This window comes from Arvicanthis niloticus, chromosome 20, assembly GCF_011762505.2.
Source record: "Arvicanthis niloticus isolate mArvNil1 chromosome 20, mArvNil1.pat.X, whole genome shotgun sequence".
Taxonomy (NCBI): domain Eukaryota; kingdom Metazoa; phylum Chordata; class Mammalia; order Rodentia; family Muridae; genus Arvicanthis; species Arvicanthis niloticus.
In genome coordinates, this window is record NC_047677.1 from 41,631,555 (window position 1) to 41,652,339 (window position 20,785).

Here is a 20,785-nt window from a genome sequence, read left to right on the forward strand (position 1 = left end):
CGCGGCCCTTGAGCCTCCGCGCGGGTTTGTGGGTGTTGTAGTCTGCGTGTGCGTGTGCGCGACCCAGAACGCCGGCTACTGGTTGAACTAGGTACGGGCCTGAGGGGCGCAGAGCTGGGGATCCGTTGTCTGCGTGCCTGGGGAGCCACGGGGTTGTGCAAGGTACGGTTCTATTCCTTCCGGCGTCCTGAAGACAAAAGCAGGCTGAATTCTACACTACAGAGTACCAGAGGGTCCCTGGCGAGACTGCAGAGCCCCGGGCAGGGTTTGCAGCGTGCTGAGAGCCTGTGGAGTGAGTGGATGGCGCATGCGGGGTCTGCTGGGTGGAAGACAAGCAGAAGTTTTTGGGGTGCATAGGTGCAGTAGGGTGGATGTGGGGCATGGGCTAGTGTCTGTGGGCTGTCAGGGTCCTTGTGTGAATACTGAGCATAGGCGAGGACTTGAGTGTTCAGAGCTCCGGGGCAAGGGTCTGAGTGCTTGCCCGCATTCTGGGCGCATGCGAGGGTAACTTCCCAGGCTTCCTGATGGGATCTCTGAGCGCCATTTCTCTCCTTGTCATTCCTCCGGAACGGAGTTCTTTTGCCTTCAAAGTATCTTCCTTAGGTCAAGAATCACCACGTGCGCCTGCCCCAGCGACTTTAGAGCACGTGTTGCCTGCAAGGAAACCCCGCTGCCCACGCCCGGTACGTGGCACGCCTCCAAGCCCCATTGTTTAGCTCAGAGGTTGGAGGCACCCAGACAACTCTTAACAACTTCCCTTTGGAACAGGTGGCATCTGTAGCTTGTACAGCTGCCTGTAGTAGCCAGTCTTTTCTGTACTTCCAGCGTCTCTGTGACAGGGATGCTTTCCGGAGCTCAGCCCACATTCCCACTTAAAACTCCTGAGGAGTCTTGGCTAATAGCCTAGGAATAAAACCATATTCATGTGACTCCTCACCGTCTAAGTGTGCCCATCTTGTGAGTGCGCCTGTCTTTACGATGCCATCGGAACCTCAACAGGCCAGAAGGTGATTGTGGGCCTTCTCTCAGTGAGGATAGACTAAATCCTTACAGTTGCTTGCCTGACTGTAAAGAAGTAGCCCGCTCCCAGGGAGACTTAAGGACTCCCGGAGCAGCTCGGATGGACTCGTCGAAACACAGACCCTCCGACTTTGCAGTGCCTCATGCATTCTTCAGCCTAGGGAGCCAGATGTGCCCTCCAACAAGGTACTGGGGCTGAGGAAAGAGATTGATTCTGGGCATTTGAGCCTGTGGCAAAGATACAGTCAACATTCAGCTACCACAATGAGAGAAGGGCAATGGTGCTTTGCCCACCCCACCCCCCTCCTTAATACAGTCATTCCAAGATTAAAAGGAACCTTCCTGTTTTAAGATAAAATGAAAGCGCTGTTCGCTTTTGCTTTGGTTTTTGGGGTGCCGGGGAGGAAAGAATTTTGTGAACAGTTGTATTCCACACTTCTTACCCAACCCCCCACCTCTCATGCAGGTGCTTAAGCTGGTCAGAAAGGAATGTGTGGTGCCCCTCCCCCGACACCACAACCCACCTGGGGGTGCCAGGGATTTCTTTCAGTTGCCAGAAAGAGGTTGCAAGTTAAGAAGTAACACTGCTCTGGGCATATGGAGTCCACCCCCACTGTGATGTCCACAAGCCATGAGCTTGGGTCCTCCCTACCCCCATCTTTTCTTTGGCTGAGTAGAGCTGAACTAAGCTGAGCCTAGCTTTGTTAGGAAGAGCAGCCCGGCTGTAGGTGTAGGAGGGTGTTGTGTCAGAGCTGGACACTTTAACTATGTGGGAGTGATGTCACCTCCAGTAGAGTGTCATAAACCGACCAGGACAGTCTGCCTAGGTAACAGCCTGGAACTCCCTTGACATTCATTCCTGGAGGTGCTGAGAATCCAGGCTGAAGCCACCTGCCCCATGCAAACAAGAGTTTGAGCCCCTGTTTCCTTCAGTAACAGTGTGGAAGATAGGTTTTGACTAGGACCCTGGACTCTGGGCCACTCTCCTCGGTAGCAACTTTCCCTCTGCCTGTCTTGTGGCCTGCCCAGTAGTCATGCTGGATGCGGGAATTCGGCGCCACAGCTCCAGACCTAGAAGCTCTGGAAAGTATGCGTTTCTAAGCTCTCAACCCCTTGTCCGTCCCATGCACATTAGCAAAACCTGTGGGAGGGTGCCAGAGCTGTCCCTGCTGCTCTGGAACTGGGGAAGGCAGATCTTTACAAAAAAATGTTTCAAGTTTGGGCAGAGCCACAGCTGGAGAAGGGCAGAGGGCCTGACAGTTCCTGTTTCTGCCTCCTAGGTATGAGGGCACTCAGGCTTTATTCAGACCCAGGCAGTACCTCCTGGCTTAGATCAGGGAAGAGCCAGAGTATGTGGGGGGCGGGGAGGGGGTCAGGGGGTGTCCCAGGAGCTTGGGGTGGGGATTAGGGATAGAGCTTGTAGATTTACCAAGATCCAGTCCCTAATTCCTAGTCCCCAGGCAATTAGGTTTTTCTGTTGAATGGGTGTTTATGGTAGAATGCATGAGCTGGGCAGGGGAGTTGACTTGGAATGTGGCTCCCCAGAGAATAGGAGATGTCCATGTGTCCCCTGTGAACACATACCTAGATCCCCATCTGTCATGTGGTCTGAGCATAGAAGCCCAGGGGCTCCGGCTAGGCTCCTGGATCTTGTCACTGAGATTGCAGAACATCTTGAGATATAGTACAGTCCCCTTGAACAGACCTAAGTGTGGGCTGGTTGTGTGGGTGGCTGGAGTGAGTGTTCAGAACCTCAGAAGAGAAGCAGGAGTCTATTTCCTGGACCTTGAACACTAGCAGAGCTACTTACCCATCTTAGCACTAGTTAGGGTAGGACAGCCTGGTAATCCTGGTGGGGCTCTAGGAGCAGGTCTTCAAGTGGTCTTTATAGCAGTGGTGGGGTACCTGTTGAAGGACTGAAGCCAGGTCGTCTTACAGACCCCTGGGCAGGGCCCTGATGGATTCTCACCATGGTATAAAAGTATAGTTCCCTGGGTGTAGCAGCCTCGGGGGTCTGTGAGACTATACATAATAGAATAATATAGAGTATATTCTGTACTGGTGTCTGATAACTTCTGCTATCCTGGGTTCCAAGAGACACCAAGTAAAGGTTCCTGTTATCTCTGGGGGTGACCTTTCAGATGAGGACCAATTCTTGGGGATTCTTAAGCCCATATTAGGCACAGAATCCTAGATTTAGCTATATATTCCTGGCCACCACTTAGCCTGGAGGCTGCTTTAGTTTGGGCAAACGTGGTTGCCATGGACAGTTGCCCAACCTGGCCAGCCTTAGCAATACATGTTGGGGAAGGGCTTAGCTTTCTCGGCCCCTCTGGAGGGGTCAGTGCCACAGGCCGAACCTCCTGAGTGCTATGTCCTTATTGGCTGTTTGTGTAGCTCTGGGGAAGTTTGCAGTGAAGCAAAGCAAGGCTCAGAGTTTGTCTAGCTGAGGTGATGTAGCCTGTGTTTGTGTTTTCTTCAGCCAGGCCCCCTGCCTTGTTTCCATTCTCCCATGAGAACTTGGGTCCTGTCCCAGGCCCTGTAGCTTCCGGAGGGGCCACCCGCTGCCCTAGCATCTCCCCAGACCTTCTGGACCTCTGGAATTCTGCCCCTGGCTCACCCTTCCTTGCAGCTCCCAACAAGCCCACAAAACCCTGCTTCTCCAGGGGCTCAGCTGTCACCCTGCTTTCCCCTTGTCGTAAAGGCAGGAGTTAATGGAAGGGCTCCTGGTCTGTCCTTACAGGGAGCGCACACTCTGAAGGGTCACAGGTCACTTTTCTTTCTTGAACCTCTGTGTTTAGTAGGAACTCAGAGAACATCCTCGGTCTCAACATAGGGACCATGGGCAGAGAATCTGCCCCCCCCCCCAAAGTCCTTATATCAGGAGAGTTTTCTTTGTCCCTTGCTCAGGGCTTGAAGGGAACTCTAACTTAGGTCAGATTTGCAGACACTTCCTGGAACAGGCTGTAATGAGGAGCAAAGGGAGCCTGTTGTAGAGGGGGTACACCCTCAGCCCCACCCCCACTATCCCCTGTATATGATGCCCAGCCTCTGCTCCAGGAGTACGCACACTGTTCTCTGACAGCTCCCGCTTGACTTACGCCAATGCCTTATACAAAAGCACAGGAACCTGTGATGTAAAGAGATGAGCCGGGATAACTTGGGGTCCTGATGAGTGGATGTAGCCCCTGCCTTTCTCTTAGCAAGGACAACTGGCAGTACTCACCGGTAGCCCGTGTCCAGGACAGAATCATGAGACAAAAACACGCCGAACAGCTTGGTTCTCACGCGCACCACAAATACTCAAGACTTCCTCCGGCCTGTATGGTGTGAGGTCGGGGGTCCGCAGCTGGATGGGCCATCTGTGGCTGCACTTGACATACCTTTGGGAGGAGGTCTGTAGTCACCTGAACATCAGATCCGCCTCTTCCTCTGGGAGTCCTAGAGAGGACTGTGGGATCCCTCAAGTCAGCTCGTGCTCTGTCCCTTAACCCTTCTCAGAGCTTGCTTGGCCTTGCCCTTGGTGGCTCTCGGTCCCTTCAGCTCACCTGCCTCTCCCACCGACTGTTCTTCCCGTGACTTGCTTCCCATAGGGCTACATGTGGGGGAGGCTACGAGTCAGATATGTATACTCAAAGCCACTCTGACCTCCATGTTGTGTCCTAGGGGGCAGCTGGTGTCCTAGCCTAGCAGAGCCTCTTCCTCTTACCCTCTCTATTAGAGCACCAGTTTCTAAGCTCTGTGTGCCAGGCTGCCAAGCCCTTGAAATGAATCTGAGGTGCTCCCAAACGGAATTTTATTTATATTTCCTTCTTCCCTTCTCCCTCTTGCTCTGACCCCGCTCTCCCCACTGCTTGCTCTGGAGGTTTTTTGTTTTTGTTTTCAACGGGCATCAGATCTTATTACAGATGGTTGTGAGCCACCAGGTGGTCGTTGAGATTTGAACTCATGACCTCCGGAAGTGAGACAGAGTTTCTCTTTGTAGCCCTAGCTGTCCTGGAACTCACGCTGTAGGCCAGGCTGGCCTCAAACTCAGAAATGAGCCTGCCTCTGCTTCCTGAGTACTGGGATTAAAGGCGTGCACTGCCTGGCTCCCGAATTAAAATTTTAAGTGTTATTAATTTATTTAATAAAGATAATTAGTTAATGTGACTTTGATTAATATTTAAATAGGACTGTGTGGCTGAGTCTGGTTTGCTTGAGGACTCTTGGAGGCTGTACTGGCCTAGTCTGAGGGATTGAGCTCCTGCTAGTTCTCAGGTTGGCAAAGTAGGTTGAAGATTTGGGTCTGGGACCTGCAGCCACCCAAGGCTAACACTGGGTCTCAGCTGAAAGATTGGTAAGGAGTGGTTACCTGTGGGCTCCTTTGCTGACTCTCTGCTTTTCCTTCCTTCCAGGTGGAGTGTCATCTTTGTTTACCAGGTTCCATGAGGACCTGGGCAACATGGTGCCCGCTGGCCAGGTGGCAGAAAAGCAGGCATGCGAAGAGCCCAGGCAGGACCACGAACTTAAGTCCTGGCGATGCTTAGTGTTCTACCTCTGCTTCTTTGGCTTCATGGCACAGTTGCGGCCAGGGGAGAGCTTCATCACACCGTACCTCCTGGACCATAACTTTACCAAGGAGCAGGCATGTTGCTGGGCCATGAGGGGGTTGGGGGAGGAGCAGCATGGGGTGGGGGTTCTCTTAGTTTGACATACAGCTGAGGCTGTGGGAGACTGGGTAGGATGTGGGTTTGGCTCCACCCTAATTTCCACCTGCTGCACTGAGCCCACAGAGAGCTTTGGCTCTCTGATTCATGAACCCAGCCAGATAGTGTGTCACTGCGTACCATAGAAAGGAACCCTGTGCCTGCTTTGGGCCTGAGGAAGAAGAAGAATGTAACTGAAGGAGTGCTGACTTCTACCAGATGGCTCATCTGCCCTCCTGGTGAGAAAGCCCATGCCCAGCCACGCCCCACCTTGCTTGGCACCTGCCTCCGGTAGGGACTTAGCTGTTTATGTAAAGAGATTATTGAAGGCATTTTCTTTTTTAGTCAGCCATGGGGACAGAGGGTCCTATTGAAAGTCCACTAATGAGCTTAAATCCAAGCAGACATGGAGACTTTTTTTTTTTTTTTTTTTTAACTTGCACCTCATGCCATACAAGACAGGGCTGGACAAAGAAGGCCAAAGGGTGTTGCTTCTTGCTTCTTGCTCACCCTGGTTTGTAGCCTTTCCGCTTTTGGTGAACACGTACTGTTCACTGTCACTGTTACAGGAACAAGCATGCATATGAAGCTTCCATTATAATACAATAAAAAAAAAGAAAGAGTCCTTTCCAATCTGCAGCCAGTAATGTCATAGCTGCACATGAAGACCGGAGTTCGAACCTCAGCATTTGCATGGAAAGCTAGCTGTGTGGGGAAGGCAGAGGCTAGCAGATCCCTGAGGCCCACTTGCTGGGCAGCCTAGCCATTGAGCCCCAGGTCCCAGTGACAAACCCTGCCTTGAAAAAACAAGTAGATAAGCACCTGAAGAACACTCTGGCCTCCACACATGTGCCCATGCTTGTACACCCTTACACGTACAAACTCACACACACACACACACATAGATTCCAGAGGTTAAGGCATTCTGCCAAGCCTTAAATGTCACTAATGACATTTAAAGACAATGATCACAGGTACTGTCCACCCAAGGGTGTCAGCCCAAGGGTGAATCCCTTGGTCTTAGCCCTTCTGGCTACAAGGGAGGTCAAGAAACCAGCTGGATACTGGGCAGTCTGTTCTTGCTGGGCCTCTGTCTTTACAGCATATCTTCCTGCCTGGTTTCTGGAAGTTTATCCACATAGATTCAGACTCTTCATATCTAAGGCTTATCTACAGAATGAGTCACCCAGCCTTCTGGTGCCTCAGTGGACTGAGCAGCTAGTGCCCAGGGTTTGGCTTTGAGTTTTTGGTTTTGTGTGTGTGTGTGTGTGTGTGTGTGTGTGTGTGTGTGTGTGTGTGTGTTTGGTTGGTTTGGTTTTTGATCATTCTAGGGAATCCTAAGTTGTAGGGAATTTGTTAGAATCCTTAGGTGTTACAGTATTGGAATAGTCCAGATTTCTTTTAAGAAGGGTGTGTGTGTGTGTGTGTGTGTGTGTGTGTGTGTGTGTGTGTGTGTGTGTCTGTGTGTCTTGTGTGGTTTGGTTTGGTTTTTGGTCATTCTAGGGAATCCTAAGTTTTAGGGAATTGGTTAGAATCCTTAGGTGTAAAGATTTAGGAATATTCCAGAATTCTCTTAAGAAGGGTGTGTATGTGTGTCCTTTGTCTGTGTGTCTGTGTGCACAGCAGACCTTGACTTAAGAGTTCCAGTTCATCTGGCCTGATCCCCCTGCTTCATATGCAGGCTGCTCCCTGGACTGTGTAGACTCTGTCAGTGGCCTGTGACCTAGACACTGAGTCTCCTTCATTTCTTTCCATGGTGAGGGTCTCCTGGCAGTCCCAGTGTATTGCTGCTGTCCTTGAGAATGGTTGTTGCCTTTCTTGTTGCTCTGCAAGATAGGCACTGGCCAGGGTAGCCATCTTCTGAGTCTTCCCTTTCCCTGTTCTGAGTTTGTGAAGTTATTCACGATCTAGGTCTGGCTGGTTCTTTCCATTTCAGCTGTGGCTCTTGGGAACCCTGCTGTTTCTGATGCTCATCCCTGTCCCCCCTCAGGTCTAGCCATCTTTCTCACTCTCAGAGAGTGTTCTCTTGGACTGGGTCATGCCATGATTCCTGTATCCCTGCATGCTGTGTCAGAGCAGGCCTCCTGTTCTGTTAATGAGCAGCCAATCCCATGCTCGTAGTGTTAGCTTGGGTGCTGCCCCTTTGCCCTGTGCCCTTCTGCATCTCAATCAGGGCTCAGCTCTGTACTGCACAACCAATTAAGATCCTCTGATGCCTGGGGATCATTGGGCAGTGTTGGGCTTAGGTGGCAGGTATATAAGACAGCTTATACCAACCAGTTGGCTACCTGACGGATCCTACATGTTACAGAGACCTTTTATAGATGTCTCTTCCCCAGTAGCCTTCCACGTGGGACCCAGGATACAGGCCAGCATAGAGACACCCGTACCCCTCTCACCCCCACCCTGTCGGCCCCTTAACCGAGCCAGGGTGATGTAGAGCAGGCCAGGGACCCCAGGTTGTTTGCAACCTGAGTCCTCACTGGAGCTGAAGATCTCTGCAATGTCCTGGCAGGAGTGGATCATTGTGGAAGGAACCTTGAGTACCTAGGGTTATCAGGATTATTTGGGGTGAAACTTGATCTCTGTGGGGCACAGGATCAGGAGGAGCCACTAGGCAGGAAAGACAGATTCTCTGATTCTCTGGGGCTTCTTTGTGTATTGGCCCTCCTACTTCCTGAGCCTCAGTTTCTGAGGTCTGATGCATCAGCTGCCTGAGGTAGCCTGTGGTTGGCCTAGGGGAACCTGCACTTGGCCTAGGGGTGTCAGCAGTCCATCTGGGCTTGGCACATCCCTTACATACTGACCCAGGTTCTGTTTAAGCTCTTTAATTTTCCATCAGTGAAATGGGGCTGGCCGTGGTATCTGCTGGTTTCTTGGGGCATTGGGTCCTTTCGAGCTAGGTTGCTGGTGGTTGGGCTGAGTTAGCACTAAGGTGGACATGAGTCAGTGGGTCCTGAGTCCCAGTCTCTGGGAGCCCAGGAGGACTCATCCGGCTCCCTCGTGTGCACATTAGCTGGATCTAGAATGAGGTCTAAGGAAGCCTCTGCTGAAACTCATTTTGGCCCAAGAGAAGATGCCAAGCACATCCACCACCCAGGGAGAGAGGTCAGGAGGACATTTGGGTTTCACTGAGATGGAGGCTCTCCCTACAGAGCATCCATGAGGTCCTAAAGGCACCTGACTTGGCCTGCCCATGCTGCCAGTGAACGTTGGTTCCTTAGGCAGTAAAGAAGAATCTGAGGTAGTGTCTTCTGATACCCGCCCTGCAGCAGATAGCTCCCCCTCACAGCCCCCCACATCCTATGCCACAGGTGAGGGTAGCTACCAGAAGCTGGTCTTAATGAAGGCCATGAAGGTTGGATTCTGCAGGCAGCATGCCCGGTTCTGCCTAGTGAGGTGGGGTGGAGGAATGGCCTCATCCTCCTCCTGGCCTTCCCTTCCTTCTGTGTGTCCTCCCTAGCTGTCTGTTATGTCCCGTCCTCACATCCCCCACCCCAACTCCGTTACCATAGTGACTGAGGAAACCTGGGTTGGTGTCTACTGGCCTTTGTACTCTTCTCTACCTAGGTTTCAGATGAGTGCAAATCAGAAAGCCTAGGATGAGGTGACGCACCTGTAAATGAATGGTGGTCTCCCCTACAGTTTGACAGCTTCCTGTGAGTCGTGCCTAGGGTCTGCAGTTTCTCGGGCTGGAAAAACTATCTTGGTTTCTAGGCTCCCGTATTGGTCAATAGGGAGATAGGGACAAGGCAGACTCTTGCCTGCTTACTCTCTAGTACTCAGGGACGCAGGCAAGTGTCCTTAATAACCAGTGCCTGCCTGTCCACAGGTGACCAACGAGATCATTCCGATGCTGCCCTACTCCCACCTGGCCGTGCTGGTACCCGTGTTCCTGCTCACCGACTACCTGCGATACAAGCCAGTCCTGGTCCTGCAATGCCTGAGCTTCGTGTGCGTGTGGCTGTTGCTGCTGCTGGGCACCTCGGTCGTGCACATGCAACTCATGGAAGTCTTCTACAGCATCACCATGGCGGCACGCATCGCCTATTCCTCGTACATATTCTCCCTGGTGCACCCCTCCCGCTACCAGCGCATGGCCAGCTACTCCCGGGCAGCGGTACTGCTGGGAGTCTTCATCAGCTCTGTGTTGGGCCAGGTGCTGCTCACCCTAGGACGGATCTCCACCCATACGCTCAACTGCATCTCCCTGGGCTTCATCCTCTTCAGCCTGGGCCTCTCCCTCTTCCTAAAGCGTCCTAAGCGGAGCCTCTTTTTCAACCGCAGTATAAATGCACGTGGAGCTTTGCCCTGTGAACTGGATCAGATGCACCCGGGGCCTGGCCGGCCAGAGCCCGGGAAACTAGAGCGCGTGCTGGGCACTTGCAGGGACTCCTTCCTGGTGCGCATGCTGAGTGAACTGGTGGAAAATGCCAGGCAACCGCAGCTGCGTCTCTGGTGCCTCTGGTGGGTCTTCAACTCTGCAGGCTACTACCTGATCACCTACTATGTACATGTCCTGTGGAAAAGCACTGACAACAACCTCAACTACAATGGCGCCGTAGATGCTGCTTCCACACTGCTGAGTATGCACTGGAGGGCCCTTGCGGGTCCCAGCTTGACCCCAATGGGCCTGTAGTCCAGCCTTACCCCTTGCCCTGGGATAGACCACCAATGTAGGCCGCCCTATCCCTTGCCCGACCTTGCCCCTGCTCCAGAGCCACCCTAACTCAGTCCGTCTCTCCCATGGTTCCGCTTGCCCGAGCTCAGCCATGACTGAATGCCTCCTACCTCCAGGCGCCATCACGTCCTTCTCCGCGGGCTTCGTGAACATCCGCTGGGCTCTGTGGTCAAAGCTGGTCATCGCAAGTGTGATAGCCATCCAGGCCGGCCTGGTTTTCTGTATGTTCCAGATCCAGGACATCTGGGTCTGCTACGTGACCTTCGTGCTTTTCCGTGGGGCCTACCAGTTCCTTGTGCCCATTGCCACGTGAGTGAAATGGTATGGGAGGGGCTTCTGGAAGGTTCTGTTGGGGAGCATTAAGGCAATGTGGGGAGTTACGGGGGAGGCCTGACCTGTCTAGACACTTTCGGCTGTGTCTACTACAGTGATTTCCTTAGGTCCCAAACCCCTATAAGGTCAGAGTATCCCCTGCAGTCCCAGTTCTCTTCTGACTCTGCCAGTCCTTCCTGAACCCCTATAGTGTTGCTGTCCTATAGACCACCTAAAATTGACCAGCACCCCACCTTCTCACTATGGAGACCCTCCTTCCATTTTATTACATGCACCCTCTGCTGCTTTTGACTCCTTCTCTTTCTGGACTTGACCTACTTGCTCTCTCAGCTTCTCTAAACACTACTTCAAAGCTGCCCGATACTGACAGCAGGCAGCCTCTTCCGGATCATACTAGCCTGCTTTTTTTGAGACCTCGCCCAGGCCGTAACTGAGGGAGCACGCACTATGTGAGGACACACTCAGCTTATGCCACGTAGGCCTCAGATAGTCTTGCAGAGCTGGGCCTGGTGGTGCACACCTTTAATCCCAGACCTCGGGAGGCAGAAGCAGGCGGATCTCTGTGAGTTCCAGATCGGCCAGAGATTCATGGTGAGACTTTGTCTAAAAGATACGAGAAATAGACTCATAGATGTGTGCTCACATCACCAGATGGATCCACACTTACACACACCATCCACTACATGTGCACTGACACTACACAGTCTGTGTTTATACTATACGTGTATGTGGATCAGTATGCATGTATATATACACACACATATATACACATATACACATATATACATGCATATATATTATATGTATAATATATTAATGTATGTATATACACATACGCACACACATATATAAACATACATATATATACATGCACATATATATATATATATATCATAGGTTTCATACACTATATGTACTTGTCATTTGCACTGTGCATGTGCTCACACCACACAGAGTCACTTGCCATCTGGTATGTGCCACCTTTTGCCTGCCCACCGTCTACCTCTTCTGGGAAGAGCTTGGCTCCTTCCTACCTCCCAGGGCTTCCTAACCCTGCCTGCTCCCTCCTCGGACTACCTTCTCACATCCTCTGGCCACATACTCCTGCCCTCCGAGTTGAGAACACATTCCTGTTCCCAGTCTTCTGGAGTCGGTCTCTATAGGCATGTTCTGAGCCCCACGCCTGCCCTGGGTCAGCTGCTCTTGGCTGGTGGGTGCATGTTGAGAGGGGAGGGCAGCGCTCTGCACAGGTGTGCAGGATGGGGATCTCAGAGTTGTGTATCCGTGGCTTAGCTCAGTCTGGTGGTAGGGTTGTATTACTTGATACTCCACTGTATTCCTGGGTCGATACAGGAGTCTCCCTGGCTCTGGTTTTGTTTGTTTTTTTTTTTGTTTTTTTTTTTTATTTTTTATTGTTGTTGTTAATGTATTTGTTTAATTAGATGAGATCTCACTATATAGACCAGACTGGCCTGGAATCTTCTGCCTCCAGTGCTGTGATTAGTGATATCTGGCTCTGTTCCTACCCCTGCCCTACTTGGTGAGTTTGATCACAGTAATTTTTTGTTGTTGTTGTTTTAAATCTCCCAGTTTTCAGATTGCATCTTCCCTGTCTAAAGAGCTCTGTGCGTTGGTCTTCGGGATCAATACTTTCCTTGCCACCGCACTTAAGACATCTATCACGCTCGTGGTCTCTGACAAGCGGGGCCTGGGGCTCCAAGTTCGTGAGCAGGTAAGTCCCAACTTCAGTCCCATGTCTTTGGGGGAGGGAAGCCCATCATGTAGTCATGGTGCAGCCTCCTGGTATGGTTCATTGTCAGAGGACACAGACCAGAAATCCACTGTCCCTGGAGTATACAGAGTGTGGCCCACATTTGGAGCAGGAAGTAAGACAGGTAGACAGGCTCACATTTCCAGGGGCACTTGATGTGGTGAAGTTAGCCACTTAAAAAAATATATTATATTTTATGTAATATAATAATTATATATTATATAAATATAATTTATATATTTAATTTATATATAATTATAATACTATATATTATATAGTATTCCATCTATAAGTATGCCTACACACCAGAAGAGGGCACCAGATCTCATTATAGATGGTTTCATAGCCACCATGTGTGTGCCAGGAATTGAACTCGGAACCTTTGGAAGAACAGCCAGTGCTCTTAACCTCTGAGCCATCTCTCCAGCCCCAAAGTTAGCCACTTTTATCTATCCATGTGTCCCTACCCTGCTCCTGTCCAGGTCCAGGTTGAACCTCTGAGACTTGGAGCCCCAGGTGGCTGGGCCTCCAAGGCTGGCTGAGTTGTCGGCCATTTCTGAGGAGTCTTCATCAGACCTAGTGTGTCCTCACCTGGGCCTGTACCCATGACCTCCCATGGTTACAGCTCCTTAACTTTCATGTCACATTCCTGTTGGTGGTCGCCAAGACCTGATGGCCTTAAGCCCAGATCAGATGATGTCTGAAGTGTTCTGTTCAGGAGGGGGAGGGAGATAGGCAGAGCCCTTTGGTTGGAGCTGGCATTGGCCTACCGTCCCCTCTTGGGATATCTTCAATTTTCTCACAACAGCCAGAGCTTTGCCTGTATCTGAGAAACCCCCTGCCTAGTCTGTGACGGGAACAGTGTGATGTAGGTACTGGCCAAGCCAAATGGACATGATAGTCAGCACATGAGGAGGGATGGTAACTAGGCTCCTTAGTGACAGTCCCCAGGCTATGGCTGGACGGTATCCTAGGCTACCTGTGAAAGCCTTTGGTTTCCCTGGGCTATAGGCCTGCAGGTTGGTGTGTGCCGTGGAAGAGTGCTGACCCACCAAGGGTCCTAAGTTGGCACAGCCCTGTCATTGAAGCTTGGTGTTAAGTCTGGTGGGCCAGCGAGGAGGCAGGTGGAGCAGGTGCTTCCACACACAGGAGCAGACCAGCATCTGGGAACTGGCTGGTAGCATCTGAAGAGATGCGTGAAGTGAGGGTGCAGTTTTGCTGTTTAAAGCTTGAACTTGCCTCCTGCTTACCAAAGTCCCTCAGTGCTGCAGACAAAACCCAGAACAGTTAAGTCTTGCCTGCCCCATAGAGTGGTAGATCCAGACCGAGCAGGGTACATAATTCCTCATTACCACCCAAATGGCTCTTGCGTATACGGAGCCCAGCATTGACTCACAGTTCTGGGTGAGGTAGAGGGTAGGTTGGACCAGGAAACAATTCACTAGCTTGGAAGGGCACAAGCTCCCCACCCGACACCCCCATCCCAAGGAGGCTATCTGTCCTCAAAAAGTAGAGGCTTCTAAAGTGGAGGGGGCTGTCCAAAGAAGCCTCGGGGGAACCTGATTGGCCCCAGCTATAGTGCACTTAACATGTAATTTGTCTTTTAGTCGCTGACTTCTAAGGGCATTGTGTTCTCTGTCCCCCACCCCCACCCCCGCCCCTTCTCCCTCCATAGCTGCCTCTTGTTCAGCCTTTGGGCACCAAGTGGGTGGGGCCTGGGAGACTCTTTAGAGACTGGTGCTGCCCTGTGTTGTCTATGGTCCTGTTCCGGTCCAGCTGCCCTGCAAAGACCCCCTTGCCAGTGTGCTTCAGAGGAGTGGGGTAGGAGGCTCATTAGGAAGAGTCTGGGTCAGCTCTTTCCCAAAGGGCTGGCCACAAGAGAGCTTCTCTTCCTGAGTGTGCTTGGTCAGTCCTATTCAGTGGCACATCCCCGAGGGATGAGGAGTATTCTGATGTTAACTCCTGCTTCGTTCAGTCAAATTTCGAGATGTGTACTGCTTTTTCTCAGGCTGGTTTTCTTTGAACACTGTTTTGTTTGCCATCAAAAGAGATGTTCGTAGTCTCTCCTGCTCTCCCCTCTCACGTCCCATCCTGAGTTGGGAAACGGGATAGGGCAGGAGTCCAGGGAGTGGGAGCAGAGCCAAAGACCACTGAGAACCAGGGTGGAACCTGGGGACTGTGGCTGGGAGCCAACCTGGATTTGCAGATTTTTTAAAGTTTGGCTTCATTCATGTCCAGTTTAAGAAACCATGCAGAGACTCAGGGTCCCATTTCTTTAGTTCACTGTCATAATCAGGATGTTGATTTTTCAGGCAAAATCCAGAACATTTCATCCCTTCAGGACCCTTGGGATCTGTCTTAGTTAGGGCTTCTTTCCTATGAAGAGATACCATGACCAAGGCAACTCTATAAAGGACAACATTTAATTGGGGCTGGCTTACAGGTTTAGAGGTTCAGTCCATTATCATCATGGCAGGAAGCATGGCAGCATCCAGGCAGGCATGATGCGGGCAGAGCTGAGAGTTCTGTATCTTCATCTGAAGGCAGCCAGGAGGAGAGTCTCAAAGCCCACGCCCACAGTGACACACTTCCTCCAACAAGGCCATGCCTACCCTAATAAGGCCACAATTCCTAATAGTGCCCCTCCCTTGGCCAAGCATATTCAAACCACCACAGAATCCTTTCATGGCTACAGCCACTCCCTTCACCTGTGGTCTGGGAATATAGGTGTTCTCCCTGGAGGTGGCTCCATCCTCCTGTGCATGCACCCGCCCTTGGGCTTCTCCTCAGACCCGGGCAGGCGGTGCTGTCGGTGTGCCTGGGCTAGCTGCTGAACTTCCAAAGCACTGTGGACTGTGTTCAGTCTTGGCATCTTACAAGTTCTTCCCTCTTCATAGAGTTTGTATGAACGTAGGTTTTATTTCTCCTGGATGGGAGCCCAGAAGTGTAGCAGTGGATTCCCAGTGGGGACCATTGCTGTCCCACCAGCAGGGTATGAGAACCCATTTCCCCCAAATCATCATCAGAGTCTGATACACATCTTTCCTGTTTAGCCATTCACACGGGTTGTTATGTGCTTTTCTCTTGGATTCATTTGTGAAACCAGAATTTCTAATATACTACCTGTCTCTAGAAGGCAGTAATGATTTGATGTTTGGGACTGCAAGAGTATTATGTGTAGCATGAAGACTATATCACTGGGCCCTCTTACTGTTAACAAGCTGTTGATACCTTCAGAATCACATAAGACAGTGTTAACCAAATCCGTTTTCACCACCAAACATAACTTAGAAAACACAAGCCAGGCATGCAGTGAATGCCAGCACTCAGGAAGCTAAAACTGGAGGATTGTGAGTTCAAGGCCACCTGAGCTACTTAGTGAGCCTGTCTTGAAAAACAGAAGCAAGGACAGAGAACTCAAGGGTGTTTGCTGTGTTCTCTCCTGATGGATTAATTCCCCTTGTCCCACCAGCCCTTCTTGCATCGGTTCCTCTTGGTTAGCTTCTTTGGTCTGAATGTCTCTTATCTTTTGTCCCTTATTTCTTGCCCACCATCTCCTCTTTGTATTGCTGGATTATTGTTGCTGCTTGCTGACCCATTTCATGGTGGTTGTTCTAAAAATTTTCTCACGTGATTTCAGTACCTACTGGCCGCCTTTGGTGTCCAGAGGTCTTGGTGTGAGGTCAGTGGTTCTGATGTACTGAAGCAGTAGCAGAGGTCAAAGGTCTCCTGGTCTTGTGTGCTGAAGCTAAGGGGTGCAAAAGTCTTGCCCTCTCAGCTCTGGCAGCATAGGTTGGCCTGCCCTCTGGTAGAGTAAGAGTTCTAACTCCTGTGGTAGTCCCCTTCAGTTCAGTGGGTAGTGAATAACTCATTGCTCCAAGTGTGTGTGTGTGTGTGTGTGTGTGTGTGTGTGTGTGTGTGTGTGTGTGTGGTGTGTGTGTGTTATGTCCAGTCACCCCCTGAGTGGTTGTTACTGATATCATGAGGGTAAGGGTAAGAAGCAAGGTCATTACCTCGGACGCTGTGAGATTTAAGTTTCTTCCTGTGAGTCTTGCTTGGCCCCACCCAAAATGTCCTCCCTTGTGTCCGACTGAGGTAGTCATATGGTACTTTCCCTGTAGCTGGGCTCTACCTGTGCTAAACTTCCAGCTGCTTCTGATCCAAGATCCATGAAATATCCTAGTGCTTGCCTGGATCCTGAGGTCTGGCTGGCTGACATTTTTCCCCAGTGGGTGTGGCCCACAGCATCTAGGAGTTTGACTGACACAGGGGAATGGAGAAAGGATGTCAACCCTATCTTCTTCATAATAGAAGTCCCTAATGGCCATTTCTGTGTTTGCTTGAAATGTGATCATTTCTGAAAGGGTCCCAAGAGGCTTTGAGAAGCTCACCTACCTCCACTGGGGCCAGTCCAAGTTCTAGGACCTTCTGGCAATAACCAGGTTCCTCTCTGGGAGGGAATGTATCTGGTCCTTCAGGAAGAGGTGTGACCCCTGGCTGCCTGGCCCCTCTTGGTCATGAGACTGAGGCTATGTCCAGTCTTGATTGTGGCCATGGCCTAGAGGAAGCCCTAGGGCATTGTCCTGGAACCCTTCTGGTGGCCGAGGGAGTCAGTTCTATGAAATTAGAGCCTAAAGACCAGCCCTAGAGGACCACACAGACGCCAGACGCAGGCTCTGGGGATCTTTGGGAAAGTGATTGTCCTTTTTTGGGAAAGTGGTTGACCATGCTGTGAGAGAGAGGGAAGGAAACAAACCATCTTGAGATCTACCCTGGGGCAAGGCCTGTGACTCCTCAGTGTCCTCTGGCCACCTGGAGGCTGGGTCATGGAGCACCTCAGTGCATTCCCTAGGTGGAGCAAGGGTGGGGGTGGTGAGCACCAAGCCTGAGGTCACCCCAACTCTGTCTTTCAGTTTCGTATCTACTTCATATACTTCCTGATGATGTCCATCACCTGCTTTGCCTGGGCTGGGCTGGATGGCTTGAGGTACTGCCAGCGTGGTCGCCACCAGCCCCTGACCCAGGCCCAGGAGCTGAGGAGTCCCTTAGAGAATTCTGTGCAGGCGATAAGCCTACCGGATGGAGACCTAAGAAGACCGCAGCCCTCAGCGCCACAGCTACTCTCAGAGGATGGCATGGAGGACAGCAGGGGAGACTTGAGAGTCGAAGCCAAGGCTTGACCTGTCTTGACCTTCCTAGCTTCATCCAGTTCCGTAGCCGGATTCCTGACTCAGAGGCAGCCCCTCCTGTGTGCACTCCATCCTGAACCAGCCTGGGCCTGATGCTACAGTGCTCCCAGTCTACGTTGCCTTGAGTCCGTCTCAGTGTTCAAGACATGTGGGGACCCCCCTGTTGCCTTTCAGGAGCCCTGAAGTTAGGCCACAGAACTCTCCTTAGGGGCCACCTGTTTTAACTAATGGGCGATAGATAGCTTGTCCTTCTGGTAGCCTCTGAGGACCCTAAACCAGCCTACTTCATGCTTTAGCAATGGCTGGAGCCTGCTACAGACACTCAGGGCAGCTCTCTGGATTTCTGAACCACATGCCAGGCCACCGCAAGCCTGGGTTGCCTACTGCTTGCCAAGAAGAACCTGTGTTGGGGTCAACTGTGCCCATCAGGCCGGTCTGCTCTTTGCTCTGGGAAGCTCAGGACAAATCATGTCTATCCCCAGGGCTAGTGAGGTAGCCCGGACACCAGCCAAGTTCCACTGAGGCTTCAGGGTACCAGTTGCCTATCCTAGACTCCTGGCTAAGCCGCCATTCTTCCACTATCGGAGGTGCTTGTCTGAGTGGTTATCTGAATTTTTTTTTTTTTTTAAACTTGACATTAAAATGGAGAACTACATTGGACTTTTTCTTTTTTTTTTTTCTTTCTTTTTTTTTTTTTTCTTTCTTTTTTTTTTTTTGGTTTTTTCGAGACAGGGTTTCTCTGTATAGCCTTGGCTGTCCTGGAACTCACTCTGTAGACCAGACTGGCCTCGAACTCAGAAATCCGCCTGCCTTTGCCTCCCAAGTGCTGGGATTAAAGGCGTGCGCCACCACCGCCCGGCCATTGGACTTTTTCTGTGTGAGAAGCTGAAGTCAAGAGCACTAGACATAGAAGCGGCCGACTTCAGCCCAGCGTCCTCCCTTGTCCCTCTCATCATCCCCAATGTGACGGACTTGTCACACTCAGGCAGCCCAGAGGACTGTAGGTGTGCCAGCCTTGATCGAAACTGAGGTCCTCCTACAGGGGAGTGCTTTCAGGGGCTTGCACTGGGGAAGTAGGTTTCCTGGCTCAGCTCCGGGAAGCCATCAGCATCAGCCGTGAGGTTAGGCTATCTGGGGCAAGAGCACTTTTTCCGATACCCCAGTATAAGGAGGCTTCTCATTCCGTGCTGGCCTAGCCTAGCACCTATGGGCTATGGTTGATGTCACCTAGCTAAAGCTACACACCAGAGACTAGGCCTTTTGCTATCCTTGAGTTGACTCCCAACTCCAGAGCAAGATCTGACACCCCTAGGGGATACAAGCAGTATCTCCTCTGGCTGGTCACCAGCTCTGCAAGAAAGCACAGTTCTAGTCAAGGTGGGGCTGCTGAGCCAATTGTGCCTTAGGGCCTACCTGCAGGTCCACTTCCGGAAAGGCTACGTTGGAGACTCTGGGCTAAGAAAGAGGTTGCAAGTGGGGCTGGCCTGTCGCCTGCTGGTGATCACAGAGGAAGGACATCCATAGTCTATCACAGCACGTTGAAGCCTTGCTGAGGAGGGCTAGCTCCATCCCTTCTAGGCTTGGCGATCTTGTAGAACACCACTGTTGGCCTTTACCACAGGCAGAGATGATACGTGGTGGTCAACCTTGCTGTACTAGCCCACCCTGCAGCCTTGTAGTAAGATGGGGCTTGCTGGTACACAAGCCTCTCCCAGCAAAAGCTCTCCCAACAGCACCTGCCCACCCTTGCCTTCAGCTCTGTAGCCTTTACCTGGCAACCTGTACTGGCTGAGGACAGTCACCTCTCTGCTCCTGTTGGCCACCAGCTGTTCTTTATTTGGCTGGAGGCGTTGGCCCTGGTCTCCTCTTTTAAGGCAAGCATAGTCCCTGAAGGTAGTCACAGCCAGGACATGGTTTACTCTGGGGCGGAGTAAACAGATAATATGTAAAAATTGGGAAATTTCTTTCATCCGCATGAGTGCTAGCTTGCATGTGTGTATTTGCATCATGTGTGTGGGAGCCGGAAAAGGGTGTCAGAGCCCGTGAAACCAAGGTTAGGAATGGTTGTAAGTTGCCAAGCTGGTGCTGGGAACTGAGCGCATGTCCCCTGCAAAACCACCGAATACTCTTAATTAATGAGCCATTTCTCTAGCGCCCCCCCCCCCCCCATGATTCTGAAGTCATCACGTGTGCACTGCTGGATACCGGGTGGAGGGCACTGTTAGCATCTGCACATGTGTGTACAGTACATTGTGTGCACGTGTATGCCTGCACACCTTTGTATATAAACACACCTGCGTATCCCTTTGCATACCTGTGCACGCTTCTACGTACCACACATTCACACGTGCCACGTATGCCTGTGGACATGTGTGCACATACACATGAATGGTCCTGTCCATGGGTATAACCGTGTAGTCTCTATACCCATCCAAACCTGTGGATCTACACACGTGACCATGTACACCAGTGTACTCATACACATGTGTTTGCCTGTTCATGTATGTACATACCGACCTGTATCCATGTACACACGACTATATCCGTGCTTACCTGTGCTCCCTTAGTAAGACTTCAGTTAGCAAGTGCAGGAACGGAGGCTCCCAGGTCTCATCACAGATGATTTGTCCTTTTTGTAACAGGGAAGGCAGCTTATAAACCAAGTGTCTGTATAAAAGGTCATCTTTATTTGGTGCCTCTTTGAAATGGCTTCATATCACACATTGTCACAGAACCAGCCCCACTGGATTGTCCCAATCCTTAGACAACAGAGCCTTAGGCAGGCTTTGATTGGCCACTTGTGACCCTGAGCACACAAGTCCCTCCATAGGACAAGTGCTTTGTGCAGTGGATGTGAGATCTGTGGACTTCAAGCTGATGAGTGAGGTGCTGCCTTACCCTGGTGCTTGGGCTTGGTTGGGGTTGGGTTCTGCTCTGGACGGGATCTCAGGGAACACCAGAGAGAGACAGACGTGAGGATGGGCCCCATGTCATGTCAGGCCCTCGGAAAAATGAGCACACAGACTAAGTCTGGCCATGTTCCTGGCCTGGTGACAGGAACAGGGGTCAGACCTGGGGGGTCACAGTGAGTATTGAGCTTGGG

At 51.3% G+C, this 20,785-nt stretch overlaps 1 protein-coding gene and 1 long non-coding RNA gene across 7 annotated transcripts in view; one reads left to right on the plus strand and one right to left on the minus strand.

Annotated features, from left to right (window-relative positions):
* Slc19a1 (solute carrier family 19 member 1) overlaps window positions 1-20,785 on the plus strand; it is a 28,270-nt gene that overhangs the window by 545 nt on the left and 6,940 nt on the right. For 2 of the 6 annotated variants that reach the window (XM_034523752.2, XM_076917030.1), the window contains exons 2-6: window positions 5,418-5,647; window positions 9,541-10,294; window positions 10,506-10,698; window positions 12,313-12,454; window positions 17,407-20,678. In XM_034523752.2, coding sequence (XP_034379643.1) covers window positions 5,465-5,647; window positions 9,541-10,294; window positions 10,506-10,698; window positions 12,313-12,454; window positions 17,407-17,673 — 1,539 coding nt within the window. In that variant the 5' untranslated portion in view covers window positions 5,418-5,464 and the 3' untranslated portion in view covers window positions 17,674-20,678. Of the gene's footprint in view, window positions 1-11; window positions 163-197; window positions 293-5,417; window positions 5,648-9,540; window positions 10,295-10,505; window positions 10,699-12,312; window positions 12,455-17,406; window positions 20,679-20,785 lie in introns of those variants that run through there. The other 4 variants (XM_076917028.1, XM_034523751.2, XM_076917029.1 and 1 more) reach the window with 4 other exon arrangements.
* Window positions 15,304-19,597, minus strand: LOC143435287 (uncharacterized). The gene is made up of 3 exons (XR_013105437.1): window positions 19,454-19,597; window positions 19,096-19,292; window positions 15,304-15,419 (listed from the first exon to the last, which is right to left on the minus strand). It is a non-coding gene; the product is annotated as an uncharacterized LOC143435287 (long non-coding RNA).